Source organism: Neolamprologus multifasciatus, chromosome 15 (genome assembly GCF_963576455.1).
Source record: "Neolamprologus multifasciatus chromosome 15, fNeoMul1.2, whole genome shotgun sequence".
In the NCBI taxonomy this organism is placed as follows: Eukaryota; Metazoa; Chordata; class Actinopteri; order Cichliformes; family Cichlidae; genus Neolamprologus; species Neolamprologus multifasciatus.
In genome coordinates this window covers 15,246,095-15,265,693 of record NC_140453.1, presented here as the reverse complement: position 1 = coordinate 15,265,693, position 19,599 = coordinate 15,246,095, and the positions used below count along the sequence as shown (strand labels likewise).

General features: G+C 40.8%; 1 protein-coding gene across 1 annotated transcript in view; it reads left to right on the top strand.

Annotated features, from left to right (window-relative positions):
- fut8b (fucosyltransferase 8b (alpha (1,6) fucosyltransferase)) overlaps nucleotides 1-19,599 on the top strand; it is a 98,424-nt gene that overhangs the window by 61,173 nt on the left and 17,652 nt on the right. Inside the window, exons 3-6 of the mRNA XM_085132327.1 lie at nucleotides 1,001-1,119; nucleotides 2,097-2,259; nucleotides 9,027-9,141; nucleotides 16,051-16,288. Of these exons, the coding sequence (XP_084988453.1) occupies nucleotides 1,001-1,119; nucleotides 2,097-2,259; nucleotides 9,027-9,141; nucleotides 16,051-16,288 (635 nt within the window). The remainder of the gene's footprint in view (nucleotides 1-1,000; nucleotides 1,120-2,096; nucleotides 2,260-9,026; nucleotides 9,142-16,050; nucleotides 16,289-19,599) is intronic.

Genomic DNA, 19,599 nt, shown 5'->3' with positions numbered 1-19,599 from the left:
GAACACTGCGAGATGCCAGCTTTCGTGGCTTAGTTTTGAAAGCAGCTTTTAAGTCAGAAGAGATGTGGTTCACTAACCAGTGCATGATGGAAGATAAACATTTTCACTGATACATCAGAATACTCAGCTACGTTATTAGACTGTTAAAAAGTCAGTTTAGTGGTAATCGAGTTTGTGTTCCAGCGACTTTTAGATCAAGTTAGCCTTGCACTACATGTGATTTACCTGTTTTCAATAAAGATGCAAAGACATATCTGCAAAAATCTGACATTTTGATAGATTTTTGAAAAACAACATGACATTGATGTGTGCAAACGATTTTTATCTGTCGTCAAACGTCAGTTTCGCTCCGGCTAAATGTTCAAGCATTGTGTGACAAAGAGCTCAAAGACTCTCTAATATATCAAAGAATTTCTCTATGTGCATCTGCTTGTCACCACAACACTTTTACGGTTTGCCTCAAACTGATTACAGCTTAAGATATAAATGGGTAAAACACCAAATTAGAGGTTGCTTGGATTAGAGTTTGATTTTGAGGTTCTCTTGCCTGCTGCATATGTCAGTTTTAAAGATGTTGGAGAATTTTTTTTCTTCCTTGTTATGATTTGGAAAATATATTTGCAATTTTAGAAAATGTTCCATTTGTTTCCCTTAAACTAAATTTGTAATAAACATTTTTTTAAAACCCAACAAAGAATCAAAAGTCAAATATTGTCTGTTAGCCCATTAAAATCACTGTAAATTTAAAACTCGTGGCTTTATTTTGTCAATTCTAAATGAGCAATTTAAAGACTTACAAGTACACAACATATACATCGTGTGACCCTTCATTATTGAGATGAGAAAAATGAATTTATTGCAGTGTCTCCTTTATTTACCTCTTTAATTTTACAGTTGCAGCACAGCTTATCTGCAGAGATGGATATTTTTGCTCTTTTCTCGTACTAGTGATGTGCATGTTCCCAAATTCACCTGTTATATCTCCTGTTGTGTCCGTCAGGATACCAGAGGGTCAAGCAGATGCCGGGTCCTTGGCAGCAGGAAGGCTGCGCTCCCTGGAGGACCAACTAACCAGAGCCAAACAGAAGATCCACAGCTTCCAGAAACTTACTGGAGATGGTAAGCAGAGTAGAGTTACCTAAAAGGTTGCAGGGAAGAATTTGGCACAGAGCTTACAAATATGAGGGGGAAAAAAATTGATTTTCAAGGTGTGGGCTGTCTATGAGCTTTGAGTCTATGACTCCTATGAGCTTTTTCCTGCAGCGAGAATCTGAGTCTAGTCTGGCGTTAAGCCTGCTCTAGCTCTGGAGCAATAATGGCAACGCCACATGATGAGATGGACAGGGCTATGTGTGTATTTGCCACCCTAAGCATGGTCAGAGGGGCAGGTAAGCTGTCAGGTGAGCAAAGAAATGTGTGAATGAAATGGAAGCAGTGTGGATGTACCATTGGCAAGAGTGAAAGGTGAGGGGAAAAACAGACCTAGAGAAAAGGGGGGGGGGGAGACATGCGAGCTTGGAGGGCAGAGCAGGGTCAGTCTCTCCATCTTGCTGCAGGGGGAGGAAAAAGCTAAAAATACCCTTCAGCTTTTTTCCACAAGGGAGGCAGTAAAGAGAAAAGAGAATATGTGAGAAACAAAGGAAAAAAATAAGAGCTTTTCCCTCTTCACCAACTTGAGGCTGTTCTTTCCTTCCCTCGATTTTTTTTCTTCTGTTTTTCTCCACAAAAATGAGAGCAGGCAGCTGTGTTATCCATGTAGGTTACTCCACATTGTTTGGCTCAGGAGGGGTATAGAGATCCTCCCTGTGTTAGAAAAACACAAGAGCGCCATCGCAAGCAGGAGGGAAAAAGTGATCAAGTTGTTAATAATGAGGTCAAAAAAACACCCAGAGACAGAGTATGAAAGAAAAAGACTCTAATGGTTATGTTCCCAGACCTTGCTTTGTGCTTGTAGGTTATTTACGCTCTCATAATCTAATACTCAGATATTCTGAAAGTCCTCCTGGCACCTTGTTTCTTCTAGCTGAGTAACTCAATAGTTCTGCGCCTGTGCCTAAAATGTCACACAAGCTGAGTGTCTTTGTTGGTCCTTGTAGGTCCCGGGCCCACTCAGGAGGAGCTGCGGCGGAGGGTGGAGAATGGGGTTAAGGAGTTTTGGTACTTTGTCCGCAGCGAGGTGAAGAAACTGGCCAATGTTGAGCCCAGTGAGAGGCAGAAGTACGCTGACACACTCCTGCAGGACCTGGGACACCAGGAGAGGTGGGCTGCTTGGAAAAAATGGGAAACACTCACAGTGAAACCAGTGATAAATGAAAAAAAAAATCATGTTTTGTTTTGTTTTTATGTCTTTGATTTAGTGTCGCCATCTTAATAAGGTGCAGGCCTGGCTAATGGCTCCTTTCTGTGTGGAAGGATTTATGAAGTCTGCAAAGATTTCATCTTGTGTTAAAATCTGGCTGATTATGGTTGCTTACGTGGTTTGGAAATTTTAATTTATGCACATAAATGCTATCTGTTGGTTTGCGTTCTCTGTTTTTTGGAGCAAAATTGCAGCAGGTTCAGTCAAGGAAAAGCATTCTACATCCTGAAAATAATATACTTTGTTTTGTAGGGTCTAAAAGCATTTAAAAATCCCTCACCTATCAAACTATTAGCTACTCAGACTTTTTAGTCATGTAAGAGGCCCCAACACTGGACAGTCCACAGAACTACAGCACAAGCCTGGTAATTTTCCATTTAAAACGCCTTTCAAATCAGGAAACAAAAATATATAAACTACCTGTAAATGTTCAACATTTGCAGTTAACATACAGGGGTTGGCGCAGTATCCCACTAGAAAAAAAAAAAGTCCCTGCGAAAGCGCATGTAATTCCACCCTTACACCGCCCCCGGGATAAAAGCATATAAATGTGCTGACAATTATATGTATTTTTGCAGCAGAAGGGTCAATAATGCTGCTGTTTGGGACGTTAATGACAATCTGCAGGGGAATTAGTTTCATGGTCCCTGTGGTTAGTGCTCCAGGCCAGTAAGGACAAGTGATGAAATCTATAAGTTCATTATGCCACAGAGAATAGAGCTGTTAAAAATCCCAACTCGACATCCAATGCTTGGTTAAATAAGTTTATCCGTTTGTTGCTAAATTAATCAGAAGTGTTTCATATTTCACAAAGTAGTTTATAAGTTTAAAAACTAGGGTATCGCATCGAAAGCAGTATTGAAAAATTAAAAACGGCGCTGAGCCCTATTAATATGTAAGGTGTTTTTCAGAGCCTCTCCGTTCTTTTGGTTAGGATTTTAAAGTAAAACTGAAAACATGCACAGCTTATCATACGTGTGTCCAAGTGTAAAGAATGTCTGAACCATGTCAGACATGGCTACTTTTGATAAATTCAAACTTTTTTGTCACCTTTAGGACTAAATAATTATTAAGGTACCAGTTAGTTATTTAGGCAAACAGTTTTTTAAAAAGACACTGTAGGAACTTGGATTATAGATGTGACTAGTGCTAATGCCATCTGTAATAAATGGGATAAAATCCTGATAGTCTTGAAAGCAGTGCTACAATAGCTGCTGAGTAATAAAGGGCAAAGGTCATGGACACACTTTCTGTCATTTGGATTGCAGCTTTGCAGAGGGCTGAACTGAGAAAAGCCGGGTGTCACTTTGCCAAGTGGTTCCATTGTAATCCCAATGAAGTGGCTTATAAGACCCATTGTCTTAGTCATTGCTGCCTAAGAAGCTTTCCACAGACTGATTCCACCGCCTAATACACAGGCAGACATGAGCACACGGTCACAGACTTTCACACGCATTCGCTTTCAATCTAACGTCCCTCCCTCCTCCCCTTCTCGCTGCAAAGATGGAGCAGAGGTGGAAAGAGCAGGGAAATGTTTGACTTAAATAAATCCTTATTTAAATTCTGCTCAGCAAGGTTGAAAGGTCATTGCCTTAAAAATTTCCAAGGCAAAAAATGCAGCACGCTTAAAAAAAGCACTGAAAGTGCTGAAAGTGATCACTGCATTATAGAGGGCTTATATTTGACTAAGTTTTACAGGTAGCTCATAAAGAACTGTCATAAAACAACAGGTCAAAGTTTGAATGTCAGCAGCAGGAAATTAAGCAATCAAAAATGTGTCACAGTAGTAGTGCCTCTGTGTGTGTGTGTGTGTTTGTGTGTGTTATGGTTTCTCGGTAATATGCTATAATAGCACTGTAAGCTCAGTGTAAACTTAACCTTAAGCCTAAAATAATCTAGCTGAGATAACGGTTTAAAATCACAGTTAAAAAGCACGCCATGTTAACCTCCTAAGACCCAAACTCTTCCACGGCATGCATTTTTAATTTCTCTTTGACATCTGGGCATATTGGGACCTGATGAATGTAAAAACAAAGAATTACCAAATTTTATTTTATTTTATTTTATTTTATGTTACCTGATTTTTGTTTCTAAGAAAAATGAGAGCCACATATGAGGATATTCATTTAAAATTTCAAGAGAGCCTTAGCAGTATAATGTCCTCGTAAGTGGATATCAGGCTATTGTTGAGCAAAATTTAGTGTTTTGGTCTAAATAACTCAAAATGTGATGTCCACATATGTGGACGGTAGGTCCTAGGAGGTTAAAGGAGGTTAAAGGAGATCGTGTGATATTGACCAAATCTCCAGAAAAAAGACTCTATTTTTCTAACACCAATAATCTAGTTGATCGGACTGATTTGCATACTGTAGAAAGCACCCAGAGAATGAAATGTGTAATTTGGGCTACAGAACATCTGGCAATTTTTATGACTTCTGTTGAGATAATTACTACATGTCTGAAAGATGGAGGGATTTGTAAGTTATATTCAACAGTGCTACAAACATATCCGCTGGGTAGCCTAAACTCATATAACTGCACTGCTAGAGAATGAAAGCCTCACTGAAAGCCTGTAAGTGAAACCAGAATAAATTCACAGAGTAGAGCACAGCAATTAAAAAAATATTTAGATGATAAAAAAGGACCTCTTGTCTTTCCTCCCTTTTGCACATAATTTGTCTCAACTGACTCGGTGATATTTATGCTTTAATCTGAAACCTGTAATTGCTCTGCAGTCGGTGCTGAGAAAAGTTGTGCAGCTGCAGCCTTTGGCGTTTCACTTTTGGCCAATCAAAGGCTGTGGTGAAGCTTACGAGCTTCAGATATCCATAAGACCCCACACGCTTAGCCGCACACAATGCAGTGCACATGCTAGGTTTCATATCAGTGTGGTGTTCTCCTGCCTTGCTGCCAAATCCCTCAGGGCTTGTCTGTGGATTCCTTCTTGTTAGGTTTTTCCAATGGGCCAGTTTGCGTTTCCTTTGCACAGAGGGTTGATTATGGCTCCCCTGTGCACTACAGGAGGAGACATCCATTTACACGCTGTGGTTCCAGCTTCAAAATGGGACAGTGACTAATGATGCTGTCTTCATTAGCTTTAACAAGTAAGACGCCATTCGCTGTGCTGCACTGTTAAAAAGGGGCCATGGTACGGTTTTGTGTCGCATACATTTAGAATGCATTTTCAGACATATATGTTGCGGAAAGGAGACACGTAAGCTTTCTCAGATTAATTATGAAATAATACTTTTCAGGTTTCTCCTCTGCAGGGTTTTGGATTGTCAAGTAGATGTATTATTAACTTTTCAGCATATTCAGCTGCCTCTCTAGTAGGGATGGGTATCATTTAGGTTTTATCCGATACCAGTACCAAACCGGTACTTTTGAAACGGTGCCGGTGCTCAAAACGGTGCTTAAAGAATGGAGAACCCAAAATTGTCCAAAAACCTCTCATGTTCAGCTGTTTTTTTGTAAAAAGATAACAATGTTAGCCTTTTCTGCAGCTATGGGGCATATATGGTATCACTCTTGGCTGGAAGCAGTGCTTAATCAATGGAAAAAACACAAACTTTGTCCAAAAACCTCTCATGTTTAACTGTTTTCCACTTTTTCTTTGGTCCTTTTAGCCTTTTTGGCCAGGGTGAAGGGAGTATCTGCCATCAAACAAGAAGACAGCCGCATGTAACTACAACAGTGTTTGCTAGTTCACCTTACATGCATTAATGTAATAACGTGGTTAGCCTACTCAACATAAATTACACACGAACAACATTAAGCTACTCACGCAGAGAAGAACGGCTGCTGCTGCCATCATCATCCGTCATCATTTCTGCTACACTGGCAGGGCTAGGGGCCAGGACTCTACTCTTTGGGTTTTTGGGGGATGTTGCTAACTCCAGGTTCGATAAAAGGCACCACACCCGCAGTAGATGTGCACGGTGTGAGGGCTCGCAGCAAGCTATCAAATACGGTGCATCTCTCGGCTTTAAAAAAAAAACCGCTATACATCGCCAGGTGTTTCATCAGATTCGAGGTGTTACCTCCTTTGACAGTATCACAGTATCAGCTTAAAGCACTTGTTGCAGGCTGCTGAGTTTGCATCTTTTGCTGTGAAGTACAGCCAGACTTTTGACCGCTTCGCCTTGGGCATTTTTAATCTGTAGCTCTGCTCTAAAAGAACGTACGTACCTGGGCCCGCCTACTATCCTCGGAAACGTAAAATGATTGGCTAGAATCTAAAGTGGAAAAAAAGCACCGAAAAGGGGCACCGAAATAAAGCACCGAAATGTGCGCTGCTTTTCGGTCTGGTTACTACCATTTATGTCAGAACCGGTGCCATGATACCGGTACCCATCCCTACTCTCTAGTCAGTTTCTCATCCTTTGGCTGAACACCAACTCAACTGCCTTGGACTGTTTTGTTCTGGAGCTTCAGTGAACTTCCTTAGCTGCATGTGAACCTCTTTTCTGCAGCAGAATTCTTAAAGAGGCGCTCCTGCTCTCAACAGACCCCCAAAACAGAAGAAGTGCTACTGTCGCAAGGCCCATGTCTATACAGTGGATGTGGCACACACCCAGTGGCAGGATGAAATTCTGCATGCTGATTCACTGTTGCAGCTCATTTGGGTCTTTTAACGGAACTGATCTAATGATAATTTGACATGTATGTCCCCTGCTGTAACACTGAAAAAAGTTTCCTGGAAAAAAAAACTCTATAACAACCTGGACAGGAAGCCACCCAATAGGAAAATACAAGATGGGAACGGGTGGGGTAAACTGGAGTGAGTAGATTATTTACTAGTAAATCGAGATGCTTTAGTTTAAAAAAGAAAAGAAAAAAAGATAAGAAAATGGTGAGTTAAATTACCTGGGTGGTCTACCTACACCTAACTGAAGTTTATGTTGAAGCAACACTGCGTTACTTTCATCTTCTCTGTGTGTCCTTGTATGCTCTGCTGATTATACGTTAAAGAACTCTCAGTCACACAGGATGTGACTGATTTGGGTCAAACAAATGACTAATAAATTATGTGTGTCTGCGCGTGTGCGTTTGTGTGTATGTGTGTGTGTGAGAGAGATGCTTTTGCATTTGCCCTTAGCTGCATATATCTCAGTTCTCGTGTAACTTTGAAAGTGGATGGTCACGATATTAAGCAGCGTGTGACACATACACAAATTTGCTGCCAGCAGCATGCAGATGGCCAGCTTAATCCAAAAAGCAGCTAAACAACCAGAAAGACACTGTTGTCAGTCAGCATTAGAATTTATTTCCTGTTAATATAAAAGACTATTCAGACTTTGTAATGCTTTACTCGCACAATATACTATTGTCTGGTTGATTTTCTTATCCAAGTGTTTTACCGGTAAGGTGTATACCATTATAACATTGGGGAAACTGTTATGCTACAGGGAGAGGAAACATTTCCTTTTATTGAGGACAGTTTATGTCCAGGAAAGCGCAGATAGAGATTAGAATAAAAATTGATTACATATTATGTAATCATTTCATCATGTAGATGAAAGATAAAAGGAGCCGGCCGAGGTGGTTCGAGGATCTGATGGGGATACCTCCTAGGCGCCTCCTGGGCATGGTGTTGCTGGGATGTCCTACTAAGAGGAGGCCCTGGGGCAGACTCAGGACATGCTGGAGAGTTTATATCTCTCAGCTGGCGTTCCCTTGGATGAGCTGGAGGAGGTGGCTGGGGTGAGGAAGGTCTGAGCTTGTCTGTTTACACTGCCGCCCCCACAGCTCATCTCCATACGAGTGCAGATGGATGTTGCACATTTAATACTGCCCACATATCAAAAATAGAAGTGGGCAATATGGTTATGGACTAAATATGTAATTTAATTTTTTGATATTTTTATATCTTGATATCAGTGGCAATAAATTATATTAATTTGTGAATTACAGCTAACCAGTGGTAACAAAGCCTATAGCTTTGTTTCTGTATTTCACACAGAATTATAACCTGTGAATCCTGATTGATCGTGGGCCAGATGAGCCACTAGTCATTAAAGTTCTAATTATTTGACATTGTAATCTCTATTTCCAGTACAATTCATATTAAGCAATGTTCATATTCCCAACAAATTGACTTTTTATGTCCTTAATTAATATTAGCCTGTGACTGGATACTTTTCACACACCCTGAAAGGCTCATGCTTTGCACAGCGAAAGATGATTAACTTGTTGACCTGTTAAGGACATAAGGTTGTGTGTTTTATTATCTTTGAGAATGTACACATATTACCAAGGAGTATCTAATATAAGTTCGCTAATTGCATTTAAAAGCTCTGTGCCAGATGTTGACACTGTTAATGAGAGCAAAAGAGTGTCTGTTCTAAATACGGGTGGAGGGGGGGGGGGGGGGTTCACTGCAGTCACATTATTAAGTACCAGCCTCTCAGAGATGTACTTTTGCCTTTTGGGTAGGAACTGTGGGCGTTTGGCACTAAAAGCAATGCTCATAGATGTGAAGTGCAGTGATTTGCAGATGCACTGCTTTTAATCTGAGGTTACTGGCAATGCTCGCGTCTAGAAAAGGTGTTTTTTTTGTTTTGTTTTTTTTTTGGGGGGGGGGGGGGGGGGGGGTGCAGACCTAACAAATTATATGTGCCTAGCAGACTTCTCGAGCGATAAAGTTTTGAAAATTGTGTGTTCACAGGTCCATCATGACAGACTTGTACTACCTCAGCCAGGCAGATGGAATTGGTGAATGGAGAATGAAGGAGGCTAAAGACCTGTCGGATCTGGTCCAAAACAGAATCACCTATCTACAGGTATCCACAGACACACCAGCTGCTGAGCAAACTGGACTGTACCATTTCACACACAAACATACACAAAGGTGTCGGAGACATAACTATGCTGTGAGCATCGATGCAAATATTTTCTTCACACAAATAAATGCACATATGCATACACCAGAAATATCTTTCGCACTTGCTCGTCTGATTTGCACCGTCCATATCTGTCAACATCAGTTTGCACAACTAGCAGGTGAGTGGTACGATAGCAGACGGTTTCAGCAGTTACAAGCTGAAAACTTGTTTGTCAACAGTTTAGTGTCACCTACGCACATGCGACAGAAACGCAAAGTGACAGATCAGCAGATGTGGATATGCGAAAATGTAAAGAAATCTCAATGCACTACAATAACAGACACAAATGCACACACTCACCAAGAGTCACAGAGATGCACATACACTTACAGGCCAGCGCATGCACAACTCAAGACCCGGGACGCATTCACTCGCTTCAGCTGCCCTGCTCCCCTTCTCCAGCTCTGGTGCTGCAGGGTTCCCGGGCGGGGCGTTGTGGTGCGGCACCATGCCCTGCAGCATTAATGAGCCGGTGTGTTTGACGAAGAGGACCCAGTCAGTCTGGCTGGGTGGAGACAGCACCACTAACAGCTGCCGTCACCACCGCTGAGGGATCACACCGCTCTACCAGCTGCCATCACTAATTCATCACACACGCATACACACATTCGTGTACAGATGGATTCATCCGCACCTATGCGGGCAACTGGCGCACATTCACACAACCTCAGCTTTACATATGCACGTGCTCATACCCGAAGAGTGTGTGCACGTGAGTTTGTGCGTGTGTCTCTTTCAACATCCCTTATGCATACTCACACATATATACATACTCACACAGACGGACTCCTCCCTCCTGTCCTCCTGTCTCTGCCACTCGCACCAGCCTCTCCTTTCATTCCCGGTTTAACTAACTCTATTTCTCCGTCTGCTCCATCTGTCCACTCGCAACATCGAGGCTCACTTCTTCAGATGGCGCTCTGTTGGACAAGCCTTTCATCTATTTTTGCACTATGAGCCTTTGCGTAGTGGTGTTAAAAGCTAATGAACAAAATCGTGTTTTTGATCTTTGGTGCTTTTGCACACCATTTCCCAGAGACCACTTATCACTATAAATCTGTCCAGTGCTTGGCATGGTGTGCTTATAATCACAATCACCCTAGCCAGCTCTACAAAGCTTTATTGCATCTTTCAGCTGATTTGTTTTGCTTTTATTTGTGCAATTTTGGCCCCAGCAGGCAGCTGTTTTGATTCAAAGAGCTACTGTACAAGCTCAGTAAAAACTGGAGCTTTGGCAGCTCTGTGGTTGTGTTCACCTGTTACAGCTTTAAGATAGTTGTCCAGATAGATTTGATCACCTATGCCCCTCAGTGCCAGAGATCCAATCAGAGTAATGTTTACTAATCACTTGGAGTAAGGCATAAATCAAGTGCTCATGTCAATGCCAAAGAAGGAAAGCAGATCGTGTACCTGTTAATAACACATCTAGAGACATGAAGAGTGCGAGCATTCATCCCATCACACTGTTAACGCTGAAGAATCAAAAGACAGTCAGCCTTGATCTATGATTGAATGTTGTTTTCTATGGTGTTAGCTTTTGTCTGTTGTGCTTACATGTACCCTTGTGCGTAGGTATAGAGTTTAAATCCCATTAACAAAAAGGAGACTTCTCGTGTAACAGGAAAAACAATTCAATAGAAAACCAATTGCAGAATGCAAAACATTTTGCCGTTGCTTCCAACAAAGAAAATCTATCAGGAAAAACAAAATATGAAATAATTTCATAAAATGATCCATGAATGAATAAAGGAAACGACACATGCTAAAACCTTTTAAAAAGTTCTTCCTGCATCGGATTTTCTAATAATGATAATAGATTTTGTTTTTTTTCTGAAGGTGAAGCTCGTGCAGCCATTGTAGATGTTCATGCTAATTAACCAGTCCCTCTAAATGACACGCTATTGCACCTTCATGTGTAAAATATGTCACAGCCTGTCAGTGAGAGGTGTTTTTCCTAAAAAGGCATCCGTGAGGAAAATGCAGAAGCTTTAATGAGCTGCATATATTACGCAGTTTATTGCTGAAACATCAACATATTATTGTAAGTCTCCTGCCAGCAAAGCGCAGCAACACCGATTTTACTTCAAATGTGCTGGAGTCTTACTTTCGAGGGGGTCTATTATGCTCATTTACAGCGTCGTATATTCTACTTTTGGACTATACTAGAGTGACTTCACACGATTCCCAGTTCAAACTAATACTGATATATATAACTGCTCATCTTACAGTGCTCTGTTTGAAATGAACTGAATGGACTCTTTTGTCCTTCCCTTTAAGTTCTGGGCCTTACTCTACGATGCTTGTTCAAGGATATCTTTCCATTATCTGCATTCGTTTACTCTAACATTGTCGATCTGTTTAAATAATCACACAAAGGTTGTTATCTACTAAGTTAACCTGCATTCACACAAAAGGGCTGGTGTTGGCAGCATCTGACGAATCTTAAAGTGGCGTTTCACAGATCACATGACTCTTCTTCCACGAAAATGATCACTATGAGCCCCTACAACAGAAACATTATCAAATGTATAGAGAACTTAGAAAATGCAACTTTAAAATGAAACACTGTTGAAAAAAGGACACATATTGATCGTTAATCATTAATTTTAGCGCATTAAACAGGTAAATTAAACATTTTAATTCCAGTTGATTGTTTTATCACAGATTGTGTTCTAAGTGCTGCTATTTATTTTCTAAGGTGACAGCTGCACCTTAAAACTCTGAAACTTTAAACAGGATCCATTTAAACATTAAAGTTTACTAACTAATAAACAAGAAGTTGAAATCGCTTCAATTTGATTCGGATCCAAGAGAAATTAATTTTGTCCGAGCCGGTTTGAAACTGAAACTCAGAACATAACCTGCTCCTATTGTTCAGGTACAGACGTCTGAGGGATCTTCCAGGAGTTGTGACGCTATTTTCTGGAGAACTGATTTATCAGTAGGTAGCGATTTTATACCTGTTTATCTCTAAACTGGATCTTAACCTGCTCCAGCACAGGTTAGGTTCACAGCATAAGTTACCATGGTGATTTAGAGACGTTATCTGGATAAGCCAAAATCCTGCTTTGTAGTGTAGGCCTCTCATTGGTTGCCTGTTGTAAACAGAACATTCACAGCCAGAGCCTGAGATGACAGTATTAAGCATGCCCCCTCTCAATGACATCACTCAGATCCAAGAGTAGAAAAATTGCTTGAAATCAAACATTTAGAACAGTCTTAAGTCTTGGTTTTTATTCATACATGCACTGATCTCATGGTTTTTTTTACATCTCATATAATCATCCAGTGTGGTAACATAAATGCGTATGACAAAAATAGGAAAACGCAATAGGAGCCTTTTGAACAACTTGTCACGATTGAATTTCAGCATCACAGTGGATAATTACCTAAGCTCGGCATACTTCTGTCTCAAACTCAGTGGTCCTCAGCCATAGTCCCTAAATAAACAATATCTCCGTGGTCTCTCTAGTGCGAAACGCTCTGCAGCTGATGCTGTGTTTCACACTCAAAAAAAGAACAATTTAAACAGCCACTTAACCTACAGTACAAAGCGCTACTCGAAGGCTGCCTTTGTGCATGCATCGGCCGTCATTATCCTTGAACCACGTCTCTTAAGCGCTGCAGTCATTCCTGCTTCACCATTACCGCCCTGGCATCCAACGGTGGCCTCCACGCCACGGGATTCATTCTACAGAATGATCTCATGCACGTACTGTGACTAGGGGGCCAGGTTTGACACTGAAAACAAGCTCAGGATGCCACTGTAGATTATTAGTTCAGTAAGTTAGCCTACACCTATGGGGGTAGTAGCGGCAGCCTGTAACTCGAAGGGAAATACCTGTGTGGCTTGTTCTGTCACCTCTATGGCTGCTGTAGTCTGTTCATGTTATTGAGCAGCAGCGGTGGTAATCAGTTTTCTTCACATAAAGGATCCTCTCTTCTTTCCTTTTTTTCCTTTTCCTTTTTTTTTATTGCCTCTTGTCCTCTTTTTACATTCATCACCACTTTTTTTTTTTTTTTTTATGCTTTCATCCCTTTTCCTCGCCGCTTCCCTCTCCTTCCCTCCTCCTCCACCCTCTCTTCCTTTTCCTCTCCTGCTAGTGTATGATAGGCAGCGTTAGCCGGTGGGTGCCGGGCGGCCTGATTACTGTGAACCATCCACAGCTGCAGCAGCCTAATGAGGAAAACACTCCCATCAGCCGGTAATTGCTGTTTAGGAAGCTGGTTGGCATGAGCGTTGTGGAGTCGCTCAGACCGGCTGCTGAGCGAATCGCTACCCGCCCGGCAACTCATCGACAGCACAGCATGTGTCACTCTCTTCTGGTTTCCAATTTTTTTATTTTTTTATTTTTTATGTTAAAAAAAAAAGAGAGAAATCCTTGTTTCTCTCCCCAGTGCCTCTCATTTGGTATTCTCCCCCTCAGACTTTGTATGATATTGAAGCTAATGTTCAAGAAGAGGAATGAGACTGAAGTAGTGGGGAAGGTGGGGGGATTAGAGGGAGTGGAAAAGGGAACAAGCAGGAGGGAAGTTGCAAGAAATAAAGCGGTATAGAGAAATTATGAGTGATAAAAGGAGTGATTGTAAAGGTGAAACATTGAGAATGCAGCAAAAGAAAGGGGCTGTGAACCGTAAAGGCATGAGCAAAAGTAAATGATGAGGCTTTCAATAATCTACATTTTTACTTACTGTCAACAAATCACAGGAAAAGAGCTCATCTGACAGTTTGTCGTCTTTATAGGCTCAGTAATTTCTTCAAACAGGTGGTAAACTGCAGTTTAACTGTCATCAAGTGTTATATATTTATACATGGTATATAATACTGGGAGCTATACTTTGCTTAATGTTGATATGCACTAGTAAATATGTGTGAAACTGAAAATGTTCTACAGTCACTATTTTTCACTATAATGAAGACAACAGTTTCACACATTTTTAGGGCCATAATTTGTTGGATTAAGGTTTTGGTAGTAATCAATGTGTGATTGAAGTAGATATACTTAAAGAGATTTAACAAAAAGGTTTTGGATGAATTTTGGGGGGAATTATAGCCATTTTTGTGCACAGTCCTCTATTGTCAGATGCTCAAAATTAGTTGAACAGACTATTATCATCTAAAATATAAGGATTGTTTTTAATACTAAGATGAAAGTCTTTCCCATCAGTGGCTGCTTGTAGTCTTAGAATTCATAGACAGACATTTTTTTCTCCCTTGAAATGCTCTTCCGGGCCTTTATCAAAGCCACCTTTAGTTGCTATTTCTGTAGGCCTCTCTACATTCGTTTTTGTAACTAATGACTGAAAGGATGCTATGCTGGGTTGAGATCATGCTACTGACTTGGCCATTAAAGAATATTTTAATTTTAGTTAAAACTGAGCAGAGTATAGATCTGTACATTTCACAATTCATCCCACTGTTTCTACCAGCATTCACATCGTAAATAAAACACCAGTGACCCAGATCCACTGCCAACCACACATGCCTATTCCATAACACTGCCTCCCTCATGTCTGACAGATACAGTAGTAAATCTGGCCATGAAACTGTTCTTCGGGGAATAATCCTATTAATTTAATAATAATAATAATAATGGATTGCATTTATATAGCGCTTTTCGGGAACCTCAAAGCGCTTTACAATACCACTATTCATTCACTCTCACATTCATACACTGGTGAAGGCAAGCTACAGTTGTAGCCACAGCTGCCCTGGGGCAGACTGACAGAGGCGAGGCTGCCATATTGCGCCATCGGCCCCTCCGGCCATCACCAGTAGGCGGTAGATGAAGTGTCTTGCCCAAGGACACAACGACCAAGACTGTCCGAGCCGGGGCTCGAACCGGCAACCTTCTGATTACAAGACGAACACCCAACTCTTGAGCCACGATCGCCCGATAGCTGCGAGGCCTCTGAAAATAGGGGAGTCTATATAAAAATAGTACCACATAGTACTGACCCACACATATGGCTTTTTACACACACACTGGACATTCTGGACATTTGTTTACACTAGTGGCCACTGCACAACTACACTGCGTGGTCATCTAATCGAATCACTTTATCACAAGTCACTTAAATAAATCACTTTTAAGCATATTTTCACTGCACAAGACACTTACACATGTGGATTGCACAACCCTGGACATTATATTTCTTCATTACCATTTAGTACTTGCACAGCTGCTGTTATTGTTCTATATTTCTTCATATATTCTTATATATTTCTATATTGTGTTTTTTTGTATTGTGTATTTTGTTGCACAGTTATTTTATTTTTAACTCTAATTTTTATATTTAATTTTATTCCTTCCTAGTTAAATTTACCCTTCATTTTAATTTTCATATTTATTTCCTATCCTATTCACAGTCTTTTTTTTCTTTAGTTCACGAGCAGTTGTGTAAGCATTTCACTGCATATTGTACGGTGTATGACTGTGTATGCGACAAATAGAATTTGAATTTGAATTTAAATTTGAAAAATCACTATAATTCTTAAACACTGTAACACTGTAGAAGTAAAGACGTATAGAATGTATATCCTTTAACAATAGGAGGTATGAGACTAAAAAGGAGAGGGGGAGGAGGCAAAATTAATTTAAAAAGTAGAGAAAAATAACATGTACAGCAGGAAAGGCAACCTGGGAGTAAGCAGGCATCATGAAATTAGAGTGGTGTATTAGATAGGAAAAGGACACAAAACAATATCAGCTATTTGATATTAAAAGTCACAGAGTACGTCTTTGAGAGATACAAGGTGGAGGTCAAGCAATAAAAAAATGTTGAACCACTCTTTCCTTCTCCCAGAACCCCCCAGACTGCAGTAAGGCGAGAAAGCTGGTGTGTAACATCAATAAGGGCTGTGGTTACGGCTGCCAGCTCCACCATGTCGTCTACTGCTTCATGATCGCTTATGGCACCCAGCGCACGCTCATTCTGGAGTCTCACAACTGGCGCTATGCTCCCGGCGGCTGGGAAACGGTCTTTTTGCCCGTCAGTAACACCTGCACTGACCGCTCTGGGGCCACCACTGGACACTGGTCAGGTGAGTACACACAAAATTAACAGCACAACAATGAATTACAGACAGTGAAAGCCTCAGAGGTGCCAGTTGTGGCTAGTTGCGCACTGATTTCTGGACGATCCCACCTAAAACAGGCTTTGCCAGACCTTTTCTTTCATGCTGTTACAGCGAAAGCAAAGTGTGAATTCCCTGGCTAAGCATTACTATGCAATTCTTGTTAAAACGTTTTGGCAGCACGTTAATGTTCATAGATTTTATAGCCAAAAAGGAAAAAATCATTTTCTTTATGCACCTCACTCCTCTGACCTACAGTAATTTTATATATGCAAAAGTCTCTGATAGAGCCTAGAGGCTGATATTGAAGGGAAAATTCTGATTCACAATTTCCTGCACATCCTGTAGGTTTCATCACAGACCGAGCATAAATAAACTGCATCAATTAGAGCTAATTTATGGAATCCTAGGTTAAGAGGACTGTTCTCATTTTTCTGTTGTAGCCCCAGGCTGTGGGAGAGACTGACTGAAGGGTCTTATATTCCCATACAGCTTCACTATTGCATCATTTTCCTGACAAAAATCTATTTTGACACCAAGTTCATTTTCAGCTGAATGTAAAAATGCTTTTTTACGCGTATGTTAGTGAAAATAAACAGGATCTCTTTCATTTATAAACGGTCCATGGACCATCTTTCATTAAAGTAGGATTGTTATTCCATCTGCGGTACTTTACATTTAGCACCATTGCTCTGTTCTGGTACACCCTGCCATTCAGTGCACAAACATGGAAAGACAATGACATGATTAATGATTAAGTTAGAAACAGCGTGAAATGGAGGAACAAGGGTAGAGGTCAATTGCAAAGCATCTTCCAGATACATCAACCTAGAAACTGGCGACCTCCAGTCACACAAGAAAGATGCGTATTCCTTGTTTGGCTTGCAATTGGTTGCTGGAGGTTGATCAGTCAACCACAAGTTGCTATGGAAAAAACTGTATTATCCAACTGACTGGCAAGTGGGTGCAGATGGCTGATAGTCAGTAAGGGGTGCTGCACAAAAATCCCCTTTGTGATTATGCATTTGCAAAAAGAATTAGTTGACCGTAGCTTGCATGGAAGATGCAAATTGACTTGTCTGCAAACCCTTGCCACCTGTTTTTTTTATTAATAGTAAAGCTGAAATGTGCAAACAAACCAGAAAATTGTTGAAAATTAGCAGTAGCTATAAACTTATGTGCAGTATATCAGTTTCATGTCTTGCACTTGAACTATGTTAAACTGCACTGTCCCTTTTAAATAAATAAATAAATTCAAAAGAAAATTTGCTTTCACACTAAGCCTTAGCAGCCATTTCCAGAGAAGTTGGCATTTTCCATGCAAACAACAAGAAACCGTGACAATATGCTAAGCGACCAAAGCGGTCTCAAGAGGGTTTTTGGTGCAGCACCCTCTTCAACCTCCAGAAACCACTTGCCAACCAGTTAGGAAATATATATATTCCCTTAGCGACCAGTGGCTGATATGAGCTAACTGGTGCTAGGGCTGTGTGCCTGGGGGACCTGAAATAGCACATATTCCAGGTGAGCTCTGTCCATAGTACATGTGGAAGGATATTGGCTTTGTGGACTGCCTGAACCAATTCTATGCTTGATTTTTTTTTCATATATTTTGAAGACATTTTAAGTATATGCCAGGGGACGCTTAAAGGGAATATAAATATTCATGCAGGTTTGGGGCATAGCTTTAAACCCGAGTCTCTTATTTCATATTTCCCATTTGTATTTTTCGCAACAGTAGAAATGCCCATCCCAGCACAGCTTTAGGCATTTGCCAAAGGAATACTCTGGCAGCAAAACCAGTGTCATACTCATCACCTTCAGATTTACATACAGACAATGCTAGTATGGCTGTTGATTCATGGTGTTGTTATTTTTGTGTGACATTAGAATTCTGCACACTTCCAGTTCATTGTGAACACCGTCGAAGCAAAAGTTAGTTCGTATGTACAGCTGATACCAGAATACCTTGGGCCAAAGATTGATGGGGCTGTTGGGAGGAAAAAGATCTCCCTACTAATGCACAGCAGCAGAATCATTTATAAATGAATTCAACCGTTTTATAAAGTGAAAGTGCAATTTTAATATGACTGAGTCCCACAGTATATGTTTGTTTTTCCACTTCTAAGCTGACATTACCGGAGCATATGTAAAGGGAGCTCAGTTATGACTTAGAAGTGTTACTATGAGACTGTACCTGCCTCCCTCTTTATCACGTTATCTTCCACTGCCTCCTCGTTCTCGTCGCCATGTCCTTTCAGCTCTTCATTTTTCTCCTATCGCATTATTTTACTTGTGCTCTCCTGGGCTCTCCCTTCTTATCTCCTGCTCTCCCTCTGCCTTCCCTCTCTTATTCTCCTGCCTTTCATGTGTCCTTTTCCACTTTTTAATGTATTTCGTAGGAGTTTGTCTTGCAAACAGTCTCCTATAGATCCATATATGCCATCTGGCAGCTCACATCAGCAGGCAGCTCCCTCCAAATGTCACTACCCTCCTTAGGCCTTTTAGCATTCTGAATTGTTGTCCTTATAAAAGCCTGCAATTTGCAGAGGCAGTAGTTTCTGATAATCAAGCCAGCTAACTAGCTGGGCATAGCTAATGTAATCCTGTTGGGTACTTGGCTACGCCTGTGGTCATGCCTGTTTTGTTAACAGTGCAAGCAAGTACTTTCCTTGGGGCACTAGACCACAAAGGGATGCTAAAGCCTTGGATTAATAAGTAGATATACATTGAATATCTCGCTAATTAAGTGGAGTGTTTGCCCATGCCAGTGCAATTACAGTGTTTAATGTAGTGAATACTGATCTCTTCAGAACTTGTAGTAGTGCCAATACAAGCTGAATTCCCAGATGGTAGTGAGCGCTCCCTTTTGAGGACACTTTATTTTCTACTTTTGTTTCTCTCAAATTCTCCTCTTCAAAATGTTCTTTATCATTTGGTTGTGAATGTCACCACTTGTTTGTGTTTACATTCATGTAGAAACATGCTTTGGGTTGAGTTATGCCTTTGTATTTTTTCTGTTTATGTGGTGAAATTGACTTTTTTGGTATATTGTGTAGCAGCCCTTCACAATTCCAATTTCCTTATATGTCTATACATGGTTCTCCCACTTTCTGTTAAGTGTTTTCCCCCAGGACATGAGACATTTATAGACCTAGAGAGGATCCATGGTTTATGCGTATGTGACAGGGTGTTTCTATCAGGAAAACATAATGCTTGCGGGAAACATCAAAGATAGCAACGAAGTCATTATGGGACCCGCTGGTTTTCTTTCCGCA